The sequence below is a fragment of the Neopsephotus bourkii genome, unplaced genomic scaffold (genome assembly GCF_033783945.1).
Source record: "Neopsephotus bourkii isolate Nb327-2 ecotype Australia unplaced genomic scaffold, CSIRO-AGI_Nbou_v1 NB_1292, whole genome shotgun sequence".
Classification (NCBI taxonomy): Eukaryota; Metazoa; Chordata; class Aves; order Psittaciformes; family Psittacidae; genus Neopsephotus; species Neopsephotus bourkii.
The window spans coordinates 479,687-499,603 of NW_026901776.1; the positions used below are offsets into that span (position 1 = coordinate 479,687).

Sequence of the window (19,917 nt, forward strand, 5' to 3'; positions counted from 1 at the left end):
CATCTGAATGTTAAAATAAATGAGCAACTGAGTGAATAGTTTATGTTCAGAATTCTTCATTTTTATCTTGGCAAAAAAGTTATCAAAGAAAACAACAAGAAAAACCATAATCTTAATCACTGCTCCACATTAACCAAATTTGTTCTGGAGAATTACTGAAGCTATAGCACAGACGTACCTACTTTCTTCTTCGGTATAAGATGGCTTCTTTAACACATCATTGAATTGAGAAAAGGAAATAAACCTCTTCAGAGCATCCACAGAAGGCAGAGAGTCAAGGTGTGCTTCAGGTTTCCGATCCATTAATTCACAAACTGCTGTAAGTGAAGCCATGCTAGCTACTTTTTTAATTTGTTCTTGAAGCTTTGGCTCCTAAGTAAAACCAAATCATACATGAACAAACATGCACCAATTTCTTCTAATATGATATAAATAGCCTACTGATACATTTGATAATCCTCCTACTTGTATCACTGCAGACATCATAAGGTAGCAATTCTGAATCCTACTTCCTTATTTTCTTACCCTATGCATAACAGAGCTTTGCTTGGCTGGGTCAATGCACTCAATCACAAGTTGCACACGCTGAAAAAAGTATAAATCTTGCAAATTACAGTAAATTATTCATTAAGTGCAGGTGTGTAGCTTGACTATAATGGAACACTTGTATATTGCCAGGTAGCAGTTTATGTATATTGCTGAATAGCAACTACAAAAAAAAATGCAGGTCCACATAGTCAAAAACACGATGCAGTAACACAGCTGAAATTCAGATTACCACATGCTAAGTGCTCCACGAAGCTACGAGGTCACAACACTTACTATAGTTATTTTGTGTGATACATATATTCAAGCATGAAATAGAAAGTCTCAATAAAAAAGCCAATAAGCATATAGTAACCTAATAGTATTAAAAGCTCAATGTTACTTGAAACTACTAGAATGAGAATGTAATTAATATAAAGAGAAAAAAAATTAGTCTTGCTCTTTGTTTCCTTAGAAAAGTAAGCTGAGCAAATCAAATACTGCCAATTTTACTGTGTTATTACGTGTTCTTGATCACTTCAGTGCAGAAAATACCAAAGATTATACCCAACAAATCTTCATTTAAATCTCCTCCTTTTATAAAAGTTAAAAAGTCCATTATTGCAACTAAAGTTTTTCTTTAGCTATACAGACTTCTAAAAACTTAAGGTAAGGAAACAAGAGTGCTACAAATCTTAGCTACAAATATTTTACATTAACAGTACAAAGCCAACTGAAAACACATACGAATGTGTTAGGGCATGTACATACACAAATACATATTCACACAATTTTTTTATTATTTGGTATCATATATATTTATAATAAATAAAAATCTTTGTAGATTGTTCTATTTATCATATGGTTATGCAATTAGCTCGTATAACAGAAATATCCTGTAACGATTACAAAACTATTTAATTAATATTTACTGGTTTATTTTATATTAATATTTACTGTTGTAAATAATGTTAAATTACCTCTTTACTATTTCTCTCCTGAAGATTACGAATAGATGCATTTGTCAGGGACAAAATGAAACTCTTGATATACGGTACTTTCTTCCAGCTGACTTGCAAGCACAGATTCACTATCTCTGGAATTAAAGCTAAGTACAGATCACAACGATCCAAATCACCAACCTAAAAGAGGAAACAAAGGTAAACTAAAGCATTAAAAGGAGGAAACTTTAGCTGAAAAGAAAGAAAACCAGTAGTAACAATGACAGCAGAAGGAAAACAATAGGTCATTGCAGCTGAACCCCCTTTCCCTAATTTTGGGGGGCTTTTGTCATTGTTAGGGTTTTTTTGTTGGTTTGGGTTTTGTCTGGGTTTTATTATTATTTTTAAACCTTTTCAACTTACGGATTCTTTTAGCTTTAGGGCTCTGGAGCATGCCTGACATGAGATAGTGTGAAATTCTGAAAGAAATCTCCACTTCTTTTAATTGGCAAGTTCACTTAACTTCCCTTCCTGAGCCCAAAGTAATGCTGTGTAAAAACACCAGAGCTGGCCCTGAGTATCAGTGGTATTCAAAGGCAACTCAGTTCTCAGATCACAGCACAGCACTGCAACCTGTACACACACAACGCTGTGCCTTGCAATTCTTGCCCACTATGTTTTCTTTCTTGGCTGTATCTTGCTTGCTTTTATGGCTTTTTATTCTTATTTGCAACTCTTCTTCACATATAAAAAACACACATAAAGCCATGCACTCAAGAACCACGTGAAGAAAGAACTACTCCTTTTGTAGTTTTGAGAGAGATTACACCTTGGAGTTGGCACTGGCTTTCAGACACCATTCTCCTGCTTCAACTCTTAACTTTTGCTTTGACACAGAACCACTTTTCTCAGCAATTTTCCATGGCATTCACATTCTGGGGACTCTCCACTATCAGAATTGTTTTATATGAAAATCAGGAACATTGCTAAATCAAATTAACAATCAAAAACCACACTAAAGTCTCCCAATAATTACTTACAGTGCTTAATTCATTCGTAGTAAGCCGTCGGAGAACAAATTCGAGAATACTCTCCACAGGTGTCATGAGAGATTTCCAGATGAAACACAATACACCATCTGTGTGAAGAGAGAAAAAAGCCAATAATGCATTAACATACAGAGATATGATTTCCTTAAGAAATTTGTTGTATCATGCAGATTTAGTTAAGTTAAAGTTATATGGCAATACATACTCAAATATCTCAGAATACCTCAAAACAGCTCTGTACTCTTTAGCAATAAGAGACACGGGGCTGAAAGAATCAAACCAGACTGTAGTCTTTCCTGAGATTTATCATGTATTAGTGAGCCAGAAACCACACAAAAGCAGAAGACCAAAGCATAATTTTCCAACTTCTGATGCACATTCATCCTATGCCCAGCCTTCTGCACAAACAGCTTATTCATGAACTTACTCTTTAATAAAGAAGTTTCCACATTCAGCAATTGATTCTATGTGGGAAAAATAGTTATGTGTTTCCAATATGTACAGATGTGAAAACTGGGGTTTGCTTGTTGGTTGGGGCTTTTTTTTGCCATTTAGCAATAATTTGGTTGTGTATATAATCTTAAAATATTTCAGTCAAATAGTTTCCTTGCTTAATATTGCAAACAAAACCATAAGGTTCTAAAATGTGATACCTTCTCTGAGAAAAAGCTAGACTACAAAGTATACCACATGTGCATATTTATTTCACAAACTGAAAGGCACAAGTTTATTATACACGGGAGGTAAGTCACTCTGGTAAAAAGTATTTAGCCACGAACACCCTTCAATGTGTGCCTCTATGGTAAGGGCTAGCTGAAAGCCAAAGAAATAATATCTCAATATGAAAATGGAGCTAAAATACTCTGCATGACCATGTCATTCTAAAAATACCAATCATTATTTTTGGTATTTAGGAGAGTCACCCAGAGGTTATATCTGCTGTTGTTTTCTGGAGCTGACCATGAGTTACACTTCATATAGCAAAGTTATGAAATGGAAGACCTTCAGAAGGCTGAAATATAAAGGGACACTTACTCTCAATGTTCTCTATTAAAATGGATCACTGGACTGCCTTTCTAATGCTTAATTTGTTTAGAACAAACAGTTTTAACCATGTCAGATTATTATCACATTTCATCATAAGTCTCAAATAGCTAAAACATCTTCTGCAATTAAAATTCAGAAATTCTTCAGGTAAACATGTTGGCATAAAATCAATTTCACCACCAGAGGCTCTGTAACACTATAAATAAAAATTAGCAGAACCTTACTGTTTAAAATAGAGATGTATGAAAACAGCAAGACCTGTAGAAAAACGCTGCTGGTTCAGCATGCATTTCAGATATATATCTATCCCCATTAAAGTACTCTTAAATAAAACACTTCCCAATTGTTATTTTTATTTTACAAGCTTAAGTTCCTTTCTTCTTCCCTCCCATACCATTTTCCATTTGACAGACAGGACTTTTCACCTCCTGTTTAATCAACACAGAAAGAAAACTTCTGTGATTTACAGCATCACCCATCCCACCCCTCACCACAGTCAATTCCCAGCTGTAGAAACAAGATTTATTAATTGTCTCTCCTGTACAGGAGGAAGAAGCACAAAAACACTGTAGGAAGTACTATAAATTAAAAAAAAGAAACCATTATTTAACTTAACAGAAAGTGACATAATATTACAAGTGCAATTCTGAAAACCTCTTGAAAGACTACTGACAACAAGCCGTACTAAAGTACCTATAGGCGCATTCAAAGGGATGGAGATACTGCAAGGCTCATCCTTCCAGACCTTAAGAACTCTGTTAGCAGAATTTAACATTAAGTCAGGTGTCAAAATTCCCAAAGCAAGAGCAATCCATTACATCTACATTAGCAAGCACAGAAGGAAGGCACACAAGGAAATAATTTATAGAGTTCAATTCTTTATACTAATAACATGCACTTGCATGTGTCTTGTAGGGTTCTGCCTTAGCTTATTCTAGCCTTGTGTTGTATAGACTGAATGCACACAGGTGGCTGGGGCTCATCTTCCAGTTTAGTTCCATTTGAAGGAATCCACTTCAGCAGAGGCCATCCCACATTATAAACTAATAGTCTGCGTAATGCTCAGTACTTCAGTCAAACAGCTAAACTTCAAGAGGGGAGTGAATATACAAAGCACTTTTTAAAATGAAGGTAAGGATTTACTTAGGGGCTGCATCTAGACATCTTTATGAAACCTGGATGCAGAACCTGAAATATTTTTTCCCAACATAAGAACTCAGATCTGTGGCCCCTACTCCAAAACTACTTTTATATTCCATGTTATAAAAACACTAAAAAAAAATAAATCCCCAAATAATCTGGGAAAGCAGAAACCAAACACTAAGGTCCCTCTTGTTCCAATTCAGCATCCTAATTTATGAAAATAATAACGCAAATCCTCATTTACTCTCAGGATTAAAAAAAAAAGGTCTATCCTGGTTACAAACTGAGCAAGTTCTCACAAAAGGAATGCTAAAGGACTCCATGCTCCACGTTTTTTGTTCAGACTCTCCTGAAAGGTCTGTAAATTTAAGTGCACAATCAAGGCAAGGAGAGCAACACAAAACTCCCAGACATTCAGATCAGCAGCCTTGTCCTAAAGCTTTACCTCCTTGCTTCTAATCGCATTCAAACTAAAGCAAGTTGGTTAAGCACTGTAAATCTAATTCTAACGGATAACAACTGCTATCTTGGAAGTCTTCCACATTCTCAATTCCTAGTCCTTGGAACACCTTCAGAAAAGCTCCTGTAGGACTGGACCCACAGCTCTATTTCATAACAGATATGCCATATGGTCAACTTTTATATTTAATACTTCTAGGCTAGTATTAATTTGACAATATAGCCTTAAAACAGTAAGTACCTTAGTTTTAGTTAGACTATAATTAATAAAAGACACAGTATACTGAAGATATCACTAACCATCTTGCGTATTGGAACATTTTAACGAACGGGTCTGCAATAACTTCAAGAGAAGCTGTAGGCTTTTATCTGTTTTCAGTGTTGGTATGTAAGCATTACTGCCAAGTTTCATCAAGACATCCAGAAGAGGGTTCAAGAAAGCCTCTAGTTCAATCCACTCTATGTTGCTTTTTCCACTACACAAAAACAAAAATTAAAAAGAAAGTCTTCTTCTGAGTATCTGTCTTAAGTGCTGAAGTCCCTTATGGAAATGAATAGGACACACGTTCCCAAATCACTTAAGTATCTTCAGAAATGTTACCCGGTATGTTTACAGCAACAGCTGGACAAGACTAAAAAATAACCAAGCTGACTGAAAGTCTACAGAGAAAAATGGACAGCTTCCTGATTCAATCAGGCTTCTATGAGATCCTTCAGCACTGAAGGGGTTCTAAAAGAGAGAAAAGTAAAATAAGATATTTCATACTTACCTGTGCTTATTCTTCATCTGCTCCACATCCGCAGCCAACAGAATCATTGTTGCAACAAGCTTAGCTTCAAACCAGTCAGGCATAAAGCAATTTTCTCCTGATTAAAGATATTTTAAGATTTCCACAGTATTTAAAAAATACCTTCATATGGATTTCTAAAACTTTTGGGTTTATAGCTTAATAAATTAGTAGCAAAACAATCCTAGCAAGAGTATTAGTAATATTTTGCTTTTTTTTATCTAGATATAAACTAAACACAAACATAATTGCTTTTCTTCTACATCTCAAGGAGGCTAATATCATTGGTCTCTATACTGAAATCTATTTCAGGCTAAGCATTATATTATGTAGTAACATATATTATGCAGTAATATATATTATGTAGTAATGTGTATTATGTAGGGGCTCCCAAAAGACTTTTCTATTGCTTTTAAGGATACATTAGGATATTCAAATGAAGTTAACCAAGAACGTAATTCCACTATGTTTCACTGGAAACATCAGCTGTGATTTTGACCAGCTAAAAGGCATATGAAGAACAAGAATTATTCTGCCAAAAAGAAATTAAATAACAAAACCAAAACACTCTGGCATTTTGAGACACCTCCAAGAAAGTAAGACATTTAACAGACAATCAGAGTGGCATTAGAATTTAATATTAAGGCTTAACTTTCAATTAATTGCTGCACCACTGTATTTTTTACAAAAGAAAACTGGAATTAGAAAATTAATTTCAAACTTAAGTATCATGAATACCACAAATAAGGTAGAAATTTAATAGATACAGAATCATAGAATAGTTTGGGTTGGAAGAGATCTTCAGAGGTCATCTAGTCCAACCTGCCTTCAATAAGCAGGTCGTAGGTTGCCCACAGTCACATCCAGCCTGGCCTTGAATGTCTCCACAGATAGGGGCATCTACCACCTCTCTGGGCTACCTGTTCCACCCTCATTGTGAACAGTTTTGTCTTCATATCTGGCCTGAATCTCCCCTCCTTTGGTTTAAATCATTACCCAATGGGTACAATATAATAATATAATATAATAATACCAAAGGTACAATGTAAACAAACGAGCAACTATTCTAAAATTCAAAGAACTGTAGTAATTTTTTGTTTAATATTAATAAACATTTAACTTACTTTCAGACACTGGAGTCTTAAGGTACTCTCCCACAAGACTGCACACATATTGGCGTAATGATGGTGTCTCCTGATGTTCAAAATCAGAGGTTACAGATTTCCTGAAGCATCTTTCATTTGCTTGCAACCAGCTGCAAAGCTAAATTAAAAACAGTACATTACTACTTAACCATGTCTGCCAGCTGTATACTGAAATTACCAACATAACAGCAGCACACAAAAGCACTATCAAAACATGAGCTGTTACAACAAATCCACAATATGAGAGGTGTTTAATAGAGCTACCTTGGGGCTTAGTAGACTATCCCCTTCTAACTAACATGGAAAAAGGTTTTTCTAGAGAGTAATTCAGAATGCCCCAAAAGCGATCATTGATCCCATTATAAGACAAAACTCAGCTGAGTAAAATCCAATCTGTTTTGCACTTCAATATACTAAAGCTTAACCTCCTTACTACTAACCATGGTAAAACTAAAGCAAGTCAGTTAAACATGCCAACTGAAATCATGGCTAATACTGTGAAATTGTCAGAGAAACACTGCACCCAACAGCTGCAATACTGAGATTAACTCTAGGAAACACAATGAATTGGGGCATATATACTCTGAAAGAGTTAAAAAAAACAAAAATCACCAAAACCCAAACTCTGCCTCAAGAAAGAACTTTTTCTTCTGCAGAACTGAGAACTTCTGCATGAAAAAAGAAAAAATCATGTTTTTCTCCTCACCCTAACCTCACCTAACCTTACCTTCAACACCTTAGAATTGTTCCACTTTGAATCTGCTTAATAATTTGTCTGGAGTTAACATTAACACCTCTAGCATTAAAACAAAATACATATAAATATAAATATATATATAACTTAAAAAGATCACAACTTTCAAGTAAAACATAAATCCATCAGAATTCCACATCCAAAAATTCCAGAATGCAAAACCAGCTATTTAAATATTAAATTAGCAATAATAAAACATGCATTTGTATTAAAAAACATTTGATGAACATAAAACCCGCTTCAGTTCTCACCTCCATCCATAACATAGTATCCCTCCTTAGGGACTCCTCAGGTCTAAGTGACAGAAGAAAGCTTGAAACTTCTGGGAGGGACACTTTCTCCTGAAGTTGCCAACATAATATACCACAGATAGCAATTATGTAACAACTCAAGCACCTTACTGTCATCTTGCAACAGTTTCAGAAAAAGATACTATTTTTTTCCTTTCCAGGACATAAACTTGGATTTTCCTCTTTGGGACCAACTTATCTTTACCAAGAAAGACCACTTAATATTCCCAAGTATTAATATATTTATCTGAAGTTTAATGAATGACTAGAAGAATGGTGCTATTCACTGAAGAAACCTTTTAAATGAATTTACATAAATGAGTAAGAGACACTGATAAGTACTATTTATGTATTTCCAAAAGGAAATTCTCAGTTCAGACAAGTTTATAGCCATAACACATTACATGGAAGACTGTCTACTCATCTAAAAAGCAAGCATGTTCTAAAACAATCAAAACATGAATACTTTGATTACTGCATAAACTAAGGTCTTGCTATTTCAAAATTAATGGCATAATACCAATTCTGGTATTATGAATCATTCTATTTTCTTAGGTGCTTCGGGAAAGTCAGTTTAGTTTCTACCTGTTAAAACCCGAGTTTGTACAGTGGATTCCCTAACAGGATGCTATTCCATAACTAATCATGAAAAACCTACAGGAAAACATCAACTAATAAAAGGTAATGGAGGGGAAAAAAAAATCATCTTGACTCACACAGACCAATTTTTAAATAGTCACTAACAAAATAAAAAAACCCTCAAACATACAAATCCAACCAAATCAGCTGTTCCATGTGGTATTTAGCCTTTTTTTTGAATACTGTTTACCCTGTAACAGTGTCAGTGTATTTCTATTACACCAGGAAAAAAAGCAACAACCAAACAAAACCAAACCAGAACTCACCACATCTGTCAAATGCATAGCTGTTTGAAGAAGATAGCACTGGGCAGCTCCGCGCAACAGAATCTGATGTGTAATCATAGTGCACTGGAGGACATCTCTGGAAAGAGGAAAAATGTGCACTGTAGAAAACACACTTGGGACATTTAAACATTTCCATGGACTTGATAACTATTAGCCATTCTACAAAGTATGGCGCAAACATTGCCTGATCAAACAGCATACAATCCAGAACCAAGATTCTATTGGCTGTTGCCATATGTAATTTAAAAAACTGATACTAAAACTTGGATAAACAACCTGACAAATTTAAAACAGAAGTAGGAGGGGGACAGACAGGACTAAGGCCAAAACTAAAGGAATAATCTACATGATCACTTCAAACTGAATTTAATATTTGCATTTCCATGTGTACATTTTTACCTCAAAGCATGAAGTCCTTCAGTGCCCAGTATTTTACACTCAGGGATATATGCCAGAGCCATAGAAAGAAACAAAATGGGAACAGCACACCAATGCCTACTTGTCATCTTCTGAATAAATTTTAACAGGAAGCTACCTTAAAAGAATACAAAACAAACAATTTGGAGTCATTTCTTGTTCTGTGCTCTCCAATGCATTTAAGTAACACCCCAGCAAAGAGCGTCATTATCATTACTGAAAGTTAAATGCAAACCAATAGAATAATATCCTGATTATTTCAATTTAAAAAGTATATTCCAAAGATGTATGTCAATACAGCGGTGTGATAAGGAGATAACCTTAACGCTAATTTTGGCTTTGGTGATCTGCACTGATCACTATAATCAGTAACAGAATTTTGAGTACTAGACAATGCCTAGTAGACTGAGTAGTGATGGCAGACCAAAGTACACAACGATTCAACCACTATGACCAAAATAATCTTCCACAACAAGCTCAAGCAAAAAAAACAACCCAAACCAAGACCTTAAAATAAAAAAACAGCCTAAAAAAAGAAAAGTTCCAAAGATCTTGCTCAACACAGTATTATGTTCACTGACAAATAAAGAAAAAAGAATCTTCAAATACTGTTCACCTTCAGAACTTAGGAGTTTAATAAAAAAAGCAAGTCTGCTTCAGTTTGCCCCTGCAGCATCCCTCAAAGCCTCTGAAGACTTCTCTCTTCTCTGGAAACTCCACTGCCACAAGAACTACTCCTTTTTTTTCTCTTAAGTAATGTAGAAAACCAGCAGTAAATGTTTACATGAGATATGGAAAATGGGTCCATAGTTTGGTTTTTTTATTATTTATTTATTTAAAAATAAGGGTAAAACTGAAACATACCTTTTTCTTCCTCTGGAAGAAGCATCATGTAAGTAGCCAAAAACTTCTGTAGCCTCATTCCCAAAGGAGGACAGGCTCCCATTAACTGACCTGGTGTCCTGTTGGGTTTGGAACATCAAATACACAATTTGCATGTTAACAGATACAAATAGGATTGCCCCTACGCAAAACCAAAGTGCAGTTCATGGCTGGAGACTGCTCCAACAGGCCAAATAGATGGAAGTGCATCAGCTTGCATCCTCCAGTTATGCCAGTATTCCAACAGTACCCAGCAAACACACAGAGGAGGGGGATGGCCACAGCACCATGACCCTCCCTGGCCACCTACAAGGACACGATGGTAGCACACTGCAGCATTCAAGTGCAGGCTCAAGTCAGGTTAGGTTACTCAAGACTGAGAGCACCTTGCATTGAGCCCACAGCACAAGATGTCATTGACAGTTCAACCCTGTGCCTGCACCCACGTAATGACAAAGCCTCCATGCAGCAGGTTGCCAATGCCCACATGACAAGATCAGTAGCACGCAGCAAGAATGTGACCAGGTTGATCTGAAGGACAGCTAATATTTGTGTGCTAGGGAGTAAGATTACAAAGTCAGTATACAGAAAACTACCAACCAGCACAGAAGATTTTAATGTGCAAAAAACACTCCATGAGACCAACAGAGGCAATCTGTGCCCCATGAGAAGTCTCAAGCTATCAAGGATTAGCGTAAATCATGAGATTTTACAGTTTTCTCTCATACAGTTTGACATTATCCATAATAACTTTGTCTATTCTTGATATACTCAAACGCACACCCTTCTCTACATATGCCAGTTTGTGTCACCAGAAATGCATAAGAGAGAAGATTATGAAGCACTGATCCAGCATAGCTCTAACAGTGCATAAAAAGACAGCATCAACTTTTCTAGCTGCCTAACAAGGTCAGCTAGTTAAGGCCCCTTCAACATCATTTGGAACTGAGTTTCAGACTGCTAGCTCAATCACCCAAGCCATGGCATCTGGCATAACGGTGAGTACAAAGTGCAGTCAGCAGTTAATCCCCCATTCACAGTACTCTCCATGCAGTTAGCACAAAGGACTGAATGCCATCAGTACTCTGAAAGTACAACTTGCAAATTCTCAAACTTTTATCTGTTCTTTATGTATTTACACCAAGGGAGGCCACCTCTCATCTGTCAACTGCAAGTAGTCTCCTGTAAAAAAGTATTAATTTCCCAAAAGATAATCAGGCCCTGACAGAAAACCACTTCAATCAGTTATGAATTGGCAACAATTAGAGCAGCCCCTTCTTTCAGTGTGGCAAAAAAATTAGAAGATCAAAAAATACTTCAAGTTATTCATTTATCCTATCTAACTTCACTTCCAAATTAGTATCTCAACAAGGTGTAAAATAGGTCCTTAAGGGATCCCCATGTTGCTATTACAAGGATAAAACTTAACCTACTTCACCTTACAGCCACCCACCCACTCTTCCTGCAAAACTCTTTATCTGTCAGTAAGTGCAGCAACACCACTTGTTCATTAATGTTTTTCCTTTACCCAGACTTGATCCACATACTTAAAGCAGTATGTGTCAAAACGTATCATTAAAATACATTTCTAATAATCAATACATTAAAAAAAAACAAAAACAAAAACCCAACTAAATGTAAATCAGTGTCTTACCTGCTATAGAGGGAACTTTCGGAGAGGGCATCCATTAACGGTCCAATAACAAACTGACAAAAGGAAACGAGAGCAATGCCTAAATGCTCACTTGAAAGGCACTGTTACACAAAGGATAACTAGACATTTTTAGCCAGATTTTAAAAGGACACGGTCCTTTTAGGGAAAACGAAGAATTCTTTTGCTAGTAGTAAATACCAAGAGCAAAAAGAGGAAACTAAAGACAATGGGTAGCAGGAGAATCACAGAATGGTTTGGGTTGGGCAGGACTTAGAGATCATTTAGTTCCAATCCCCAGCTATAGACAGGGCCACTTTCCATTTGACCAGGTGTCTAGTGGTGAATAAATAAGCAAAGCAATTTTCCACTAGGTACATTGCACAGAGGATTGTGAAAGGTGCATGAGTAAGAAAAACTTTCAGGAAACAGATGCAGAAAATATATTTAAACATTAAATAAGTGAAAGATAAGAGCAAACACGAGTAGAAAGATTTAGGGTGTGATGTATGGTTGACTGGATTTCAAGTTAGTCATGAAGAGGCTGACTTCATTTGTATAAATCAAAAATGTCAGCCTCTGAAGGCAACATCCCTTCTATGAAGGAGGAAAGGAAGAAGTAACAATACAGTAGAGATCATTCCTTACAAAGGTGTAGGCTTATTAATAAAAGAAAAAAAGAACTTTAAATTTAGAGTATTTCTTTCCGCATCTAGAATATTTTAAAGTGTTGTTTTTAATGGGACAGAGCAATATGTTCATCAGTATATTACTGATTATATGCTCACCTCCTCACAGGGTTATCTAACAATGGATTTTCAAAATCCATTACTGAACAGGAGACAATAAATACAGACTTGAAGTCTACTGACCAAGGACCAAGACTTTGTTCAATCAAATAACAATTTTTGAGAGGTTCAGGGGCTCAGAAAATCTGCAGCATCCATCACCCCTCAATTTCACTTCTGGTAAAAACAAACAAACAAATCACAATCAGTTGGGAGTCAATTTTAATTAGAATTAGTTTGAAATTTGGGAATGAATGACTGCACTCAAAAACGCACTCTCTCTAGCCTAGCCATAACTGACACCACTTACGAATATTGCTATCACTTCCACAGCTAAATAAGAGGGTATTTTTACAGAACGTGTCTAACTCCAACACTACTGAGGTAACTGGTGTTAAGATATATCATAGATTAGAACATCCATTTGTTCTGGCAAGTAACAGTAACTGCCTTACCTCTGAAAAACCAAGTGAATTGGGAAGACGCTTTGTTTCATAAAGCTCCAGAAAATGAAGAATGCCCTCCTTTGTCAGTGTTTTATTCTCACTCTCAAACATTCGTTTATAAATGCACATGTGCCATGATGGGTGAAACAACCAACAACCTGTTACAAAAGCAAATTTTTCTAAACCAACACAGAAATGACACTGACACATTAACATACTAAGCAAAACATAGTCCAAAAGGACCACTGAGTTGGGATTGCTGATTGAAAAAGGTATTTCAAGATAATATAGTAAGTAATAAGTATACGATAGGACTTCTGCTTGGCGCAGTGGCACTGCCCGTGCATGTCTGCCAAGCAACCTATGCATGTAGAAGGCCCACAAAAACTGGAACAGCCACCAGCTAATTTGAGAAACAAAATGTAATGAAAAATTGCTATTTTAAACAGCAGAATTAAAAAAAAAAAAAAGTGTGACTTAACTGCTTAATATTTAGGAGATGGTTCAGAAAATATTGCATCTTACCTCCTTTCCTTGATACAGCATGATCAAACAAACTGTTTAGTTTTGGTAATACTGGCTTTATGACATGAATCTGAAATGAAAATCAGATGTAATATAAGTAGTCAGTTTATATCTCAAGCTTAGTAACTGGCACTTACTAATGGGCTAGAATTTACTATCAACTGTATTAATATAGTAATTGACAATGTAACTGCATTTAAATAGACCTACAACTGTGCAACTGATCCTGGCACTCAATATATAACAATCATAGTTTAGCACCAAAGAAAAACTGGTACTTCCATGCTACACTATCATAAGAATGCTTCCCAATAACCAATCATTCTATTCATCAAAATTATAATAAAGCAGCATTAATCTCTAAAATTAAACATTTTAGTAAATACTAGTTCTCTCAGTTACAGGACAATTATGTACAAATAAAATAACTACAAAGCCACACAACCAGTAGTTAGTACCACAACACAATACAATTACGGAAGCTTCAAGTCAACAGGAATCTTTCTGCCAAGTACCCTGGACACTCAAACTGAGAATCACTTTCACCCAAGACCACAAATGCTTTACCATACAAATGTAGTCCCCTCTACTGAAAAGAGGTCATTAAGTGCAACAGCCTGATTTCACTAAGGAACAGGTTACCCACAGTCTTGCAAAAAGCAATGGCACAGATTTTTCCTTCTTCAATTCTAAGATAGATGAGAGCTCTGAATTTATACTAAATGACTTACAAGCACTGTGTTTTATATATATAAATTTGAAATAAAATATTTCTGTTAATGCTTATTTAGATACCCTCAATCACCCAAACTGGAAGTGCTTTCAGCAATAAAACATTTACAGCCACTGTTGCAGAAGGCATCACATGTAACCAGGGTAAGAGAAGGCTGCGTGGAGACCTCATAGCAGCCTTCCAATACCTGAAGAGAGCCTACAAGGATGCGGGGGGGGAGGGGGGGGGGAACTTTCACTAGGGACTGTAGTGACAGGACAAGGGGTAATGGGTTAAAACTTAAACAGGGGAAGTTTAGACTGGATATAAGGAAGGAGTCCTTTACTGTGAGGGTGGTGAGGCACTGGAATGGGTTGCCCAGGGAAGCTGTGAATGCTCCATCCCTGGCAGTGTTCAAGGCCAGGTTGGACAGAGCCTTAGGTGACATGGTTTAGTGTGAGGTCTCCCTGTCCATGGCAGGGGGGTTGGAACTAGATGATCTTAAGGTCTTTTCCAACCCTAACTATTCTATGATTATATTCTGTGATACTATAAGCCTCGATTTTACAGCACTCCTACCTGGTTTCCCTCCAAAGTTTCCACTACCAAGATGTAAGTTTCCCAAAACTGTAGGAGTTTCTCATTCTCCTCAGCAGACCACCAAAACAGACTTGAGTCTAACAAAAGAAAACAAAGAACGCACAAAGTTACCCCTGCCACGCAGCCCAGGTCCATCCGCACCCCTCTCCCCCCTCCCCGCCCGGCCGTACCGTCTCCGCCGTCCGAGGGGCAGCGCAGCTCGGCGCGCTGCCCGCCGCTGAGGTCTACGGCCCGCTTCAGCAGGTACCGGGCCCGCTTCCGGCTCAGCCCGTCCCGCTCGGTCAGACCCTGCTGCACCACCCGCCAGAACTGCGGGCACAGCCGTGCATCCAGCCCCGGCCCAGGCCCGCCCCGGGGCAGCAGCGCGTCTGTCAGGGCGCTCAGGGCCAGCAGCGCCCGCCCGGCCCGTGGGGTGCCGCCGGCGCCCAGCAGGCCCTCCCAAACGTAGCGCAGGGCCGCGTCGTTGCCGCCAAGCGCCGGCAGCAGCCGCCCGGCCACCAGCGCCGGGATCGCTTCTCCTTCACCCTCTTCCCGCACCAGCGCCAGCGCCGCCGCCACGCACCGCGCCACCAGCGCCGGCTCCTCCAGGCGCGGCGCCGCCGCCACCAGCGCCTCCACCGCTGCCTCCGCGCCCGCCTCGCCGCCCACCGCCAGCTCGGAGAGGGCGTCGCAGGCCAGCCGCGCCGCCAGCGGCGCCCCGCACAGCTGCACGCAGTGCCGCAGCGCGCCCCGCGCCGCCCGCGCCATCCGCAGCCGCTCCCCGCATCCTGCCGCCGCCTCCCCTCCGCACAGCAGCGGCCGGCACCGCTCCAGCGCCACCTCCCAGGCTGCCCGCCGCAGCGCCTCGGCCTCCCCCGCCTGCGGCTCGGCCGCGGCCAGGCGCTGGAGCAGGAGGCGCAGCGCCTCCGCGCGCTCGGCGCAGAGCGGCGCGCAGACGGCCCGCAGCAGAGCGCAGGGGTCCCCGCAGCGCGCCAGCAGCGCGTCGGCCAGCACCACCTCCATCCTGCGGGGGGAGCGGGAGAGCCGCTCCGCGCCTGCGCGGGTCGCGCCGGGGTGGGCGGGACCTGGCTCCCTGAGGGGCGGTGGGCGGCGGGGCGGGTACCGCACGCGTGGTTCCGTCGCCCGCTCGGGTGTGCGGTAGAAGGTGTGTGAGGTTTGCGGCTGTTGCAGGAGCGCAGGGAAGGAAGTGTCTGTATTCAGCGTTGTGTTCAGAGTTGCGTGGTTCAGAGTTGCGTGGTGCTGTGTGTCCGGTCAGCGATACCCGTGAACGGCTGGGTGCGTTCGTGTGGATGTGTCCAGTGTCTTGGCTGTGTCTTGGATGTGTCTTGGCTGCTAAGCAAAGCCTGACCCCCCTTGTGCTCTCATGGGCCGAGCACAGGAAGGCTTAACAGAGACACCCCAGGTGCTGGCACCATGTTTGAGGGGGTGAAGGTTCCTCATTGTGTGCCTTAGAAACTCTCTATGCTTCATGCAGGTCGTAACAATATCAAGCAGCAGTAACACACAAAATGCTGTTTTCCCATCAGTTTTGCTTGTTATGGCCATTTATGCCAATATAAGCTGAAACCCATCTAACACTGTCATCACACCACACCAGAAGTTTTCCTGGATGCTGGCTCAATGGTGTTGGCTTATTATAAGGGCCCAGGCCACTTGTGCTGGGGCCAAAGAACAACTCCCAAGCTGTTTAATGTCATGGTGCAGCCAAAATGTAGCCAGGAAAAGCAAACTGATTTTCAGTAGATTCACCACGCAAGATTACAGTTCCCGTGAAAAACAGTTAGAGATTGGCACATGAAAAATGCTGGGAAACTCCTCTTTGAGAAGAAAAGATGTGGACCTGTTGGAGAGGGTACAGGGGAGGTCCACAAAAGTGATCTGAGGGCTGGAGCACCTCTCCTATGAAGACAGGCTGAGATAGTTGGCGTTGTTCAGCCTGGAGAAGAGAAGGCTCCATGAAGACCTTATTGGAGCCTTGTAGTACTTAAGAGGCCTATAAGAAAAATGGGGAGAGACTTTTTAGCAGGACCAGTTGTGATAGGATGAGGGGTGATGGTTTTAAACCAAAAGAGGGGAGATTCAGGCTGGACATAAGAAAGAGATTGTTTACAATGAGGGTGGTAAAAATTCTGAAGCAGGTTGCCCAGAGGTGGTGGATGCCCCATCCATGGAGACATTTAAGGCCAGGCTGGATGTGGTTCTGGGCAACCTGATCTAGATGGAGATGTTCCTATTTGTTGCAGGGGGGTTGGACCAGGTCACTTTGAAGATCCCTTCTAAACCAAACTATTTTATGATTCTAAGACAAAGTCATAGGAAAATGCAGACCTGAAGCCTTCTGTTCCTGTGAAAGCAATGGACAAATTTGGTGTAGGTTCTCACCTGATCACCTTCCAAACCACATGAGTAGAGTCTCTTCTTCTCCTGGCTATCCAGTTTCCCCAAACTTTTTTAGGAATTTGTTATCTTTAAAAGTCTCCTGACCGCAAAATGGCTGAAGCTTCTCATTGGAACTGGACATCTAGTGTGGCTATAAACCCACTAGCTAAAATGGTCTCCTTACCACTCTGCATGTGTTCAGTTACATATAAACACAGAATCTAGAAAAAGCTCAAGAAAACAGTGCAAAGTGATACATTTATTTAAATGTAAAGTAAACCCTAGTACACATGCAAAAACATTTTTCAGATGAGGAATGGGTATAACGTATGTTAGTAACTAGGATGCTTACAGTTGAAATCTCACGCCATAATACATTTTGTTTGCTTTTCCATTTTTCTGGTGTCTTTAGTAATTATTCCACTTCTTACTTACAGCATGCAGTCTGATGATTTGTGGGTGTTTCTTTCATCAGGCTTGAAAACATGCCAAGCAGGGTATCCCTTCTTCATTACAGTATTGCTCTCCCTTCCAGGCACCTGTAAGATTTAACTAAATGAAGCATTAAAGGTCTGCACAACAAGCAGTAATCAAATCGGAATAAAATACTAGGTGCTGTGCTGCTTCTCCGTTATTGCCTGGATTCTCCCTTGCCTTTATTTTTATCACAGTGGGGCATCAAGACTAAAGTCCTATTACATCAAGTTAAACACCAGCATTTAAATTCAAACTGTTTCACTGCAGATTGTCTTGTCAGACAAAAAGAAGAAGGTGAGAAATTAAGCCAGTGGGGGATCAGGCTGGGGAGCTTCTGCCTGGATTGTGGTGCACAAAGATAAACAAACAAACAAACAAAACCCCAAAAGGTGCATCTGGAAGTAAGAGAAAAGGAACAAGGAGCAGCATTTTGTAATTTTCAAATGGCAGGAGCCACAGCGTTCCCACCCTCCTGCCATACTCATTAGGTGTCCTAATGCTAGGAGCCTAAATTTATGCTTTCCAGCTCTGCACTTCCAACACATGTCCCTACCTCACCGAAGACCATGTCCCATTCTGTTTTCTTTGGAGTCTTCATGTGCCATTTAATACCATTACTGACCCTATGGGAGGCAGGAAAGATATGAGAAATGGTTATTATTGTTAGTTCTTATCTGAACTTTATAACAGCGCCTTTGATGATGATTTGGGCTTCCAGCACATAACTAGCTGACCAAGTTGGGTCTGGTTGTACAACTCAGATATTTAATAATAATTGGTTTTCATCAGGACCCATAAAGCTACACCGATTTAGCAACACAAGAGGACTGAGGTTCCTTCCTCACACCCCCAGTTAAAAAATCAATGCCTTAGCTAACTGCATACCCTCTTAGGCAAACATACACTTGTTCTTGTGTAAATGTTTTCCCCTGTGATCACATAAACTGTCAATTCTGTCCTAGGAGAAACCCATGGATGATCATTTCAGTGGTTGGTTGTACTGGAAAAGGATAATAGACAAAACTACAATATAAACTACAGACTATTGGTTACAAGGCTTGGAAATCCCCAATTTTGATGTTGGAAGTATGTGTCATGCTGTTGTCATAAAGCCACTGCTGAGGTGCTGGGGCGCCACATTAGATTATAGAGCCCAGGTCAAGTGTATGTCTTTAAATTGTGTTGATGGTGGTTTTATAGAATAGAATAGAATAGTTAGGGTTGGAAAGGACCTTAAGATCATCAAGTTCCAACCCCCCTGCCATGGGCAGGGACACCTCGCCCTAAACCATATTACCCAAGGCCTACACAAAATACCTTTCCTCTCATCAAAACTCTTATAGTGCCATACTACTAGCTGCATATTTACAGGTTATTCTGCACAGTTAATAAGGAGCCTGATTTTCTTTCCTTGCTGGTGTCCATGGAATCGTGGCTGCACCATGTAAGATCGCTAGAGGCACTGGGTACATAACCCAGCCTCCTCTCCCACTGTGTGCGGAAGTAGATGGGAGACTTCTGAAAAGAGTCATGCAGAAAATTTCCTACCACATCCTTGTCCCACGATAAGATGGATTAAATGAAAAGCACAGATGTGCTCTGTACAATAAACCTTGCTGATACTTAGGTATATTCATGTCCTCTCCTAGACTTCCTCAGTGCTGTTGTGCAAAAAAAAACCAGCAGTGCACATAGCTTGTACGTGATTCTCACTTCAAGGTAGCACCTGCAGTGAGAAGCATAGATGAAAAAAGGAGACCGGATGCTATGGTAAATGTTCATACCTAACTATAAGATATATGTGTCATCTAAGTTGTCCTGGTTTCAGCTGGGATAGAGTTAATTTTCTTCTGAGTAGTGGGTACAGTGTTGTATTTTGGATTTAATCTGAGGATAATGGTGCTAACACACCAGTGATTTAGTTGGTGTTAAGTAGTGCTTACTCTAAGTCAAGAACTCAGTTTCCCACGCCC

At 39.8% G+C, this 19,917-nt stretch overlaps 1 protein-coding gene and 1 long non-coding RNA gene across 3 annotated transcripts in view; both read right to left on the bottom strand.

Annotated features, from left to right (window-relative positions):
• Positions 1-16,095, bottom strand: part of TARBP1 (TAR (HIV-1) RNA binding protein 1) — a 34,818-nt gene extending 18,723 nt beyond the window's left edge. For both annotated transcript variants that reach the window (XM_061365678.1, XM_061365677.1), the window contains exons 1-15: positions 15,259-16,095; positions 15,068-15,165; positions 13,777-13,846; positions 13,261-13,409; positions 12,021-12,073; positions 10,349-10,446; positions 9,467-9,602; positions 9,047-9,143; positions 8,103-8,192; positions 7,077-7,215; positions 5,935-6,031; positions 5,465-5,640; positions 2,507-2,604; positions 1,506-1,667; positions 179-372 (exon numbers count right to left, since the gene is read on the bottom strand). In XM_061365678.1, the coding sequence (XP_061221662.1) occupies positions 179-372; positions 1,506-1,667; positions 2,507-2,604; positions 5,465-5,640; positions 5,935-6,031; positions 7,077-7,215; positions 8,103-8,192; positions 9,047-9,143; positions 9,467-9,602; positions 10,349-10,446; positions 12,021-12,073; positions 13,261-13,409; positions 13,777-13,846; positions 15,068-15,165; positions 15,259-16,090 (2,489 nt within the window). In that variant the 5' untranslated portion in view covers positions 16,091-16,095. The remainder of the gene's footprint in view (positions 1-178; positions 373-1,505; positions 1,668-2,506; positions 2,605-5,464; positions 5,641-5,934; positions 6,032-7,076; positions 7,216-8,102; positions 8,193-9,046; positions 9,144-9,466; positions 9,603-10,348; positions 10,447-12,020; positions 12,074-13,260; positions 13,410-13,776; positions 13,847-15,067; positions 15,166-15,258) is intronic.
• A 756-nt stretch (positions 16,096-16,851) lies between these two features.
• Positions 16,852-19,126, bottom strand: LOC133219008 (uncharacterized). The gene is made up of 3 exons (XR_009727324.1): positions 18,848-19,126; positions 18,486-18,567; positions 16,852-17,995 (listed from the first exon to the last, which is right to left on the bottom strand). It is a non-coding gene; the product is annotated as an uncharacterized LOC133219008 (long non-coding RNA).
• Between the last annotated feature and the right edge of the window lie 791 nt (positions 19,127-19,917).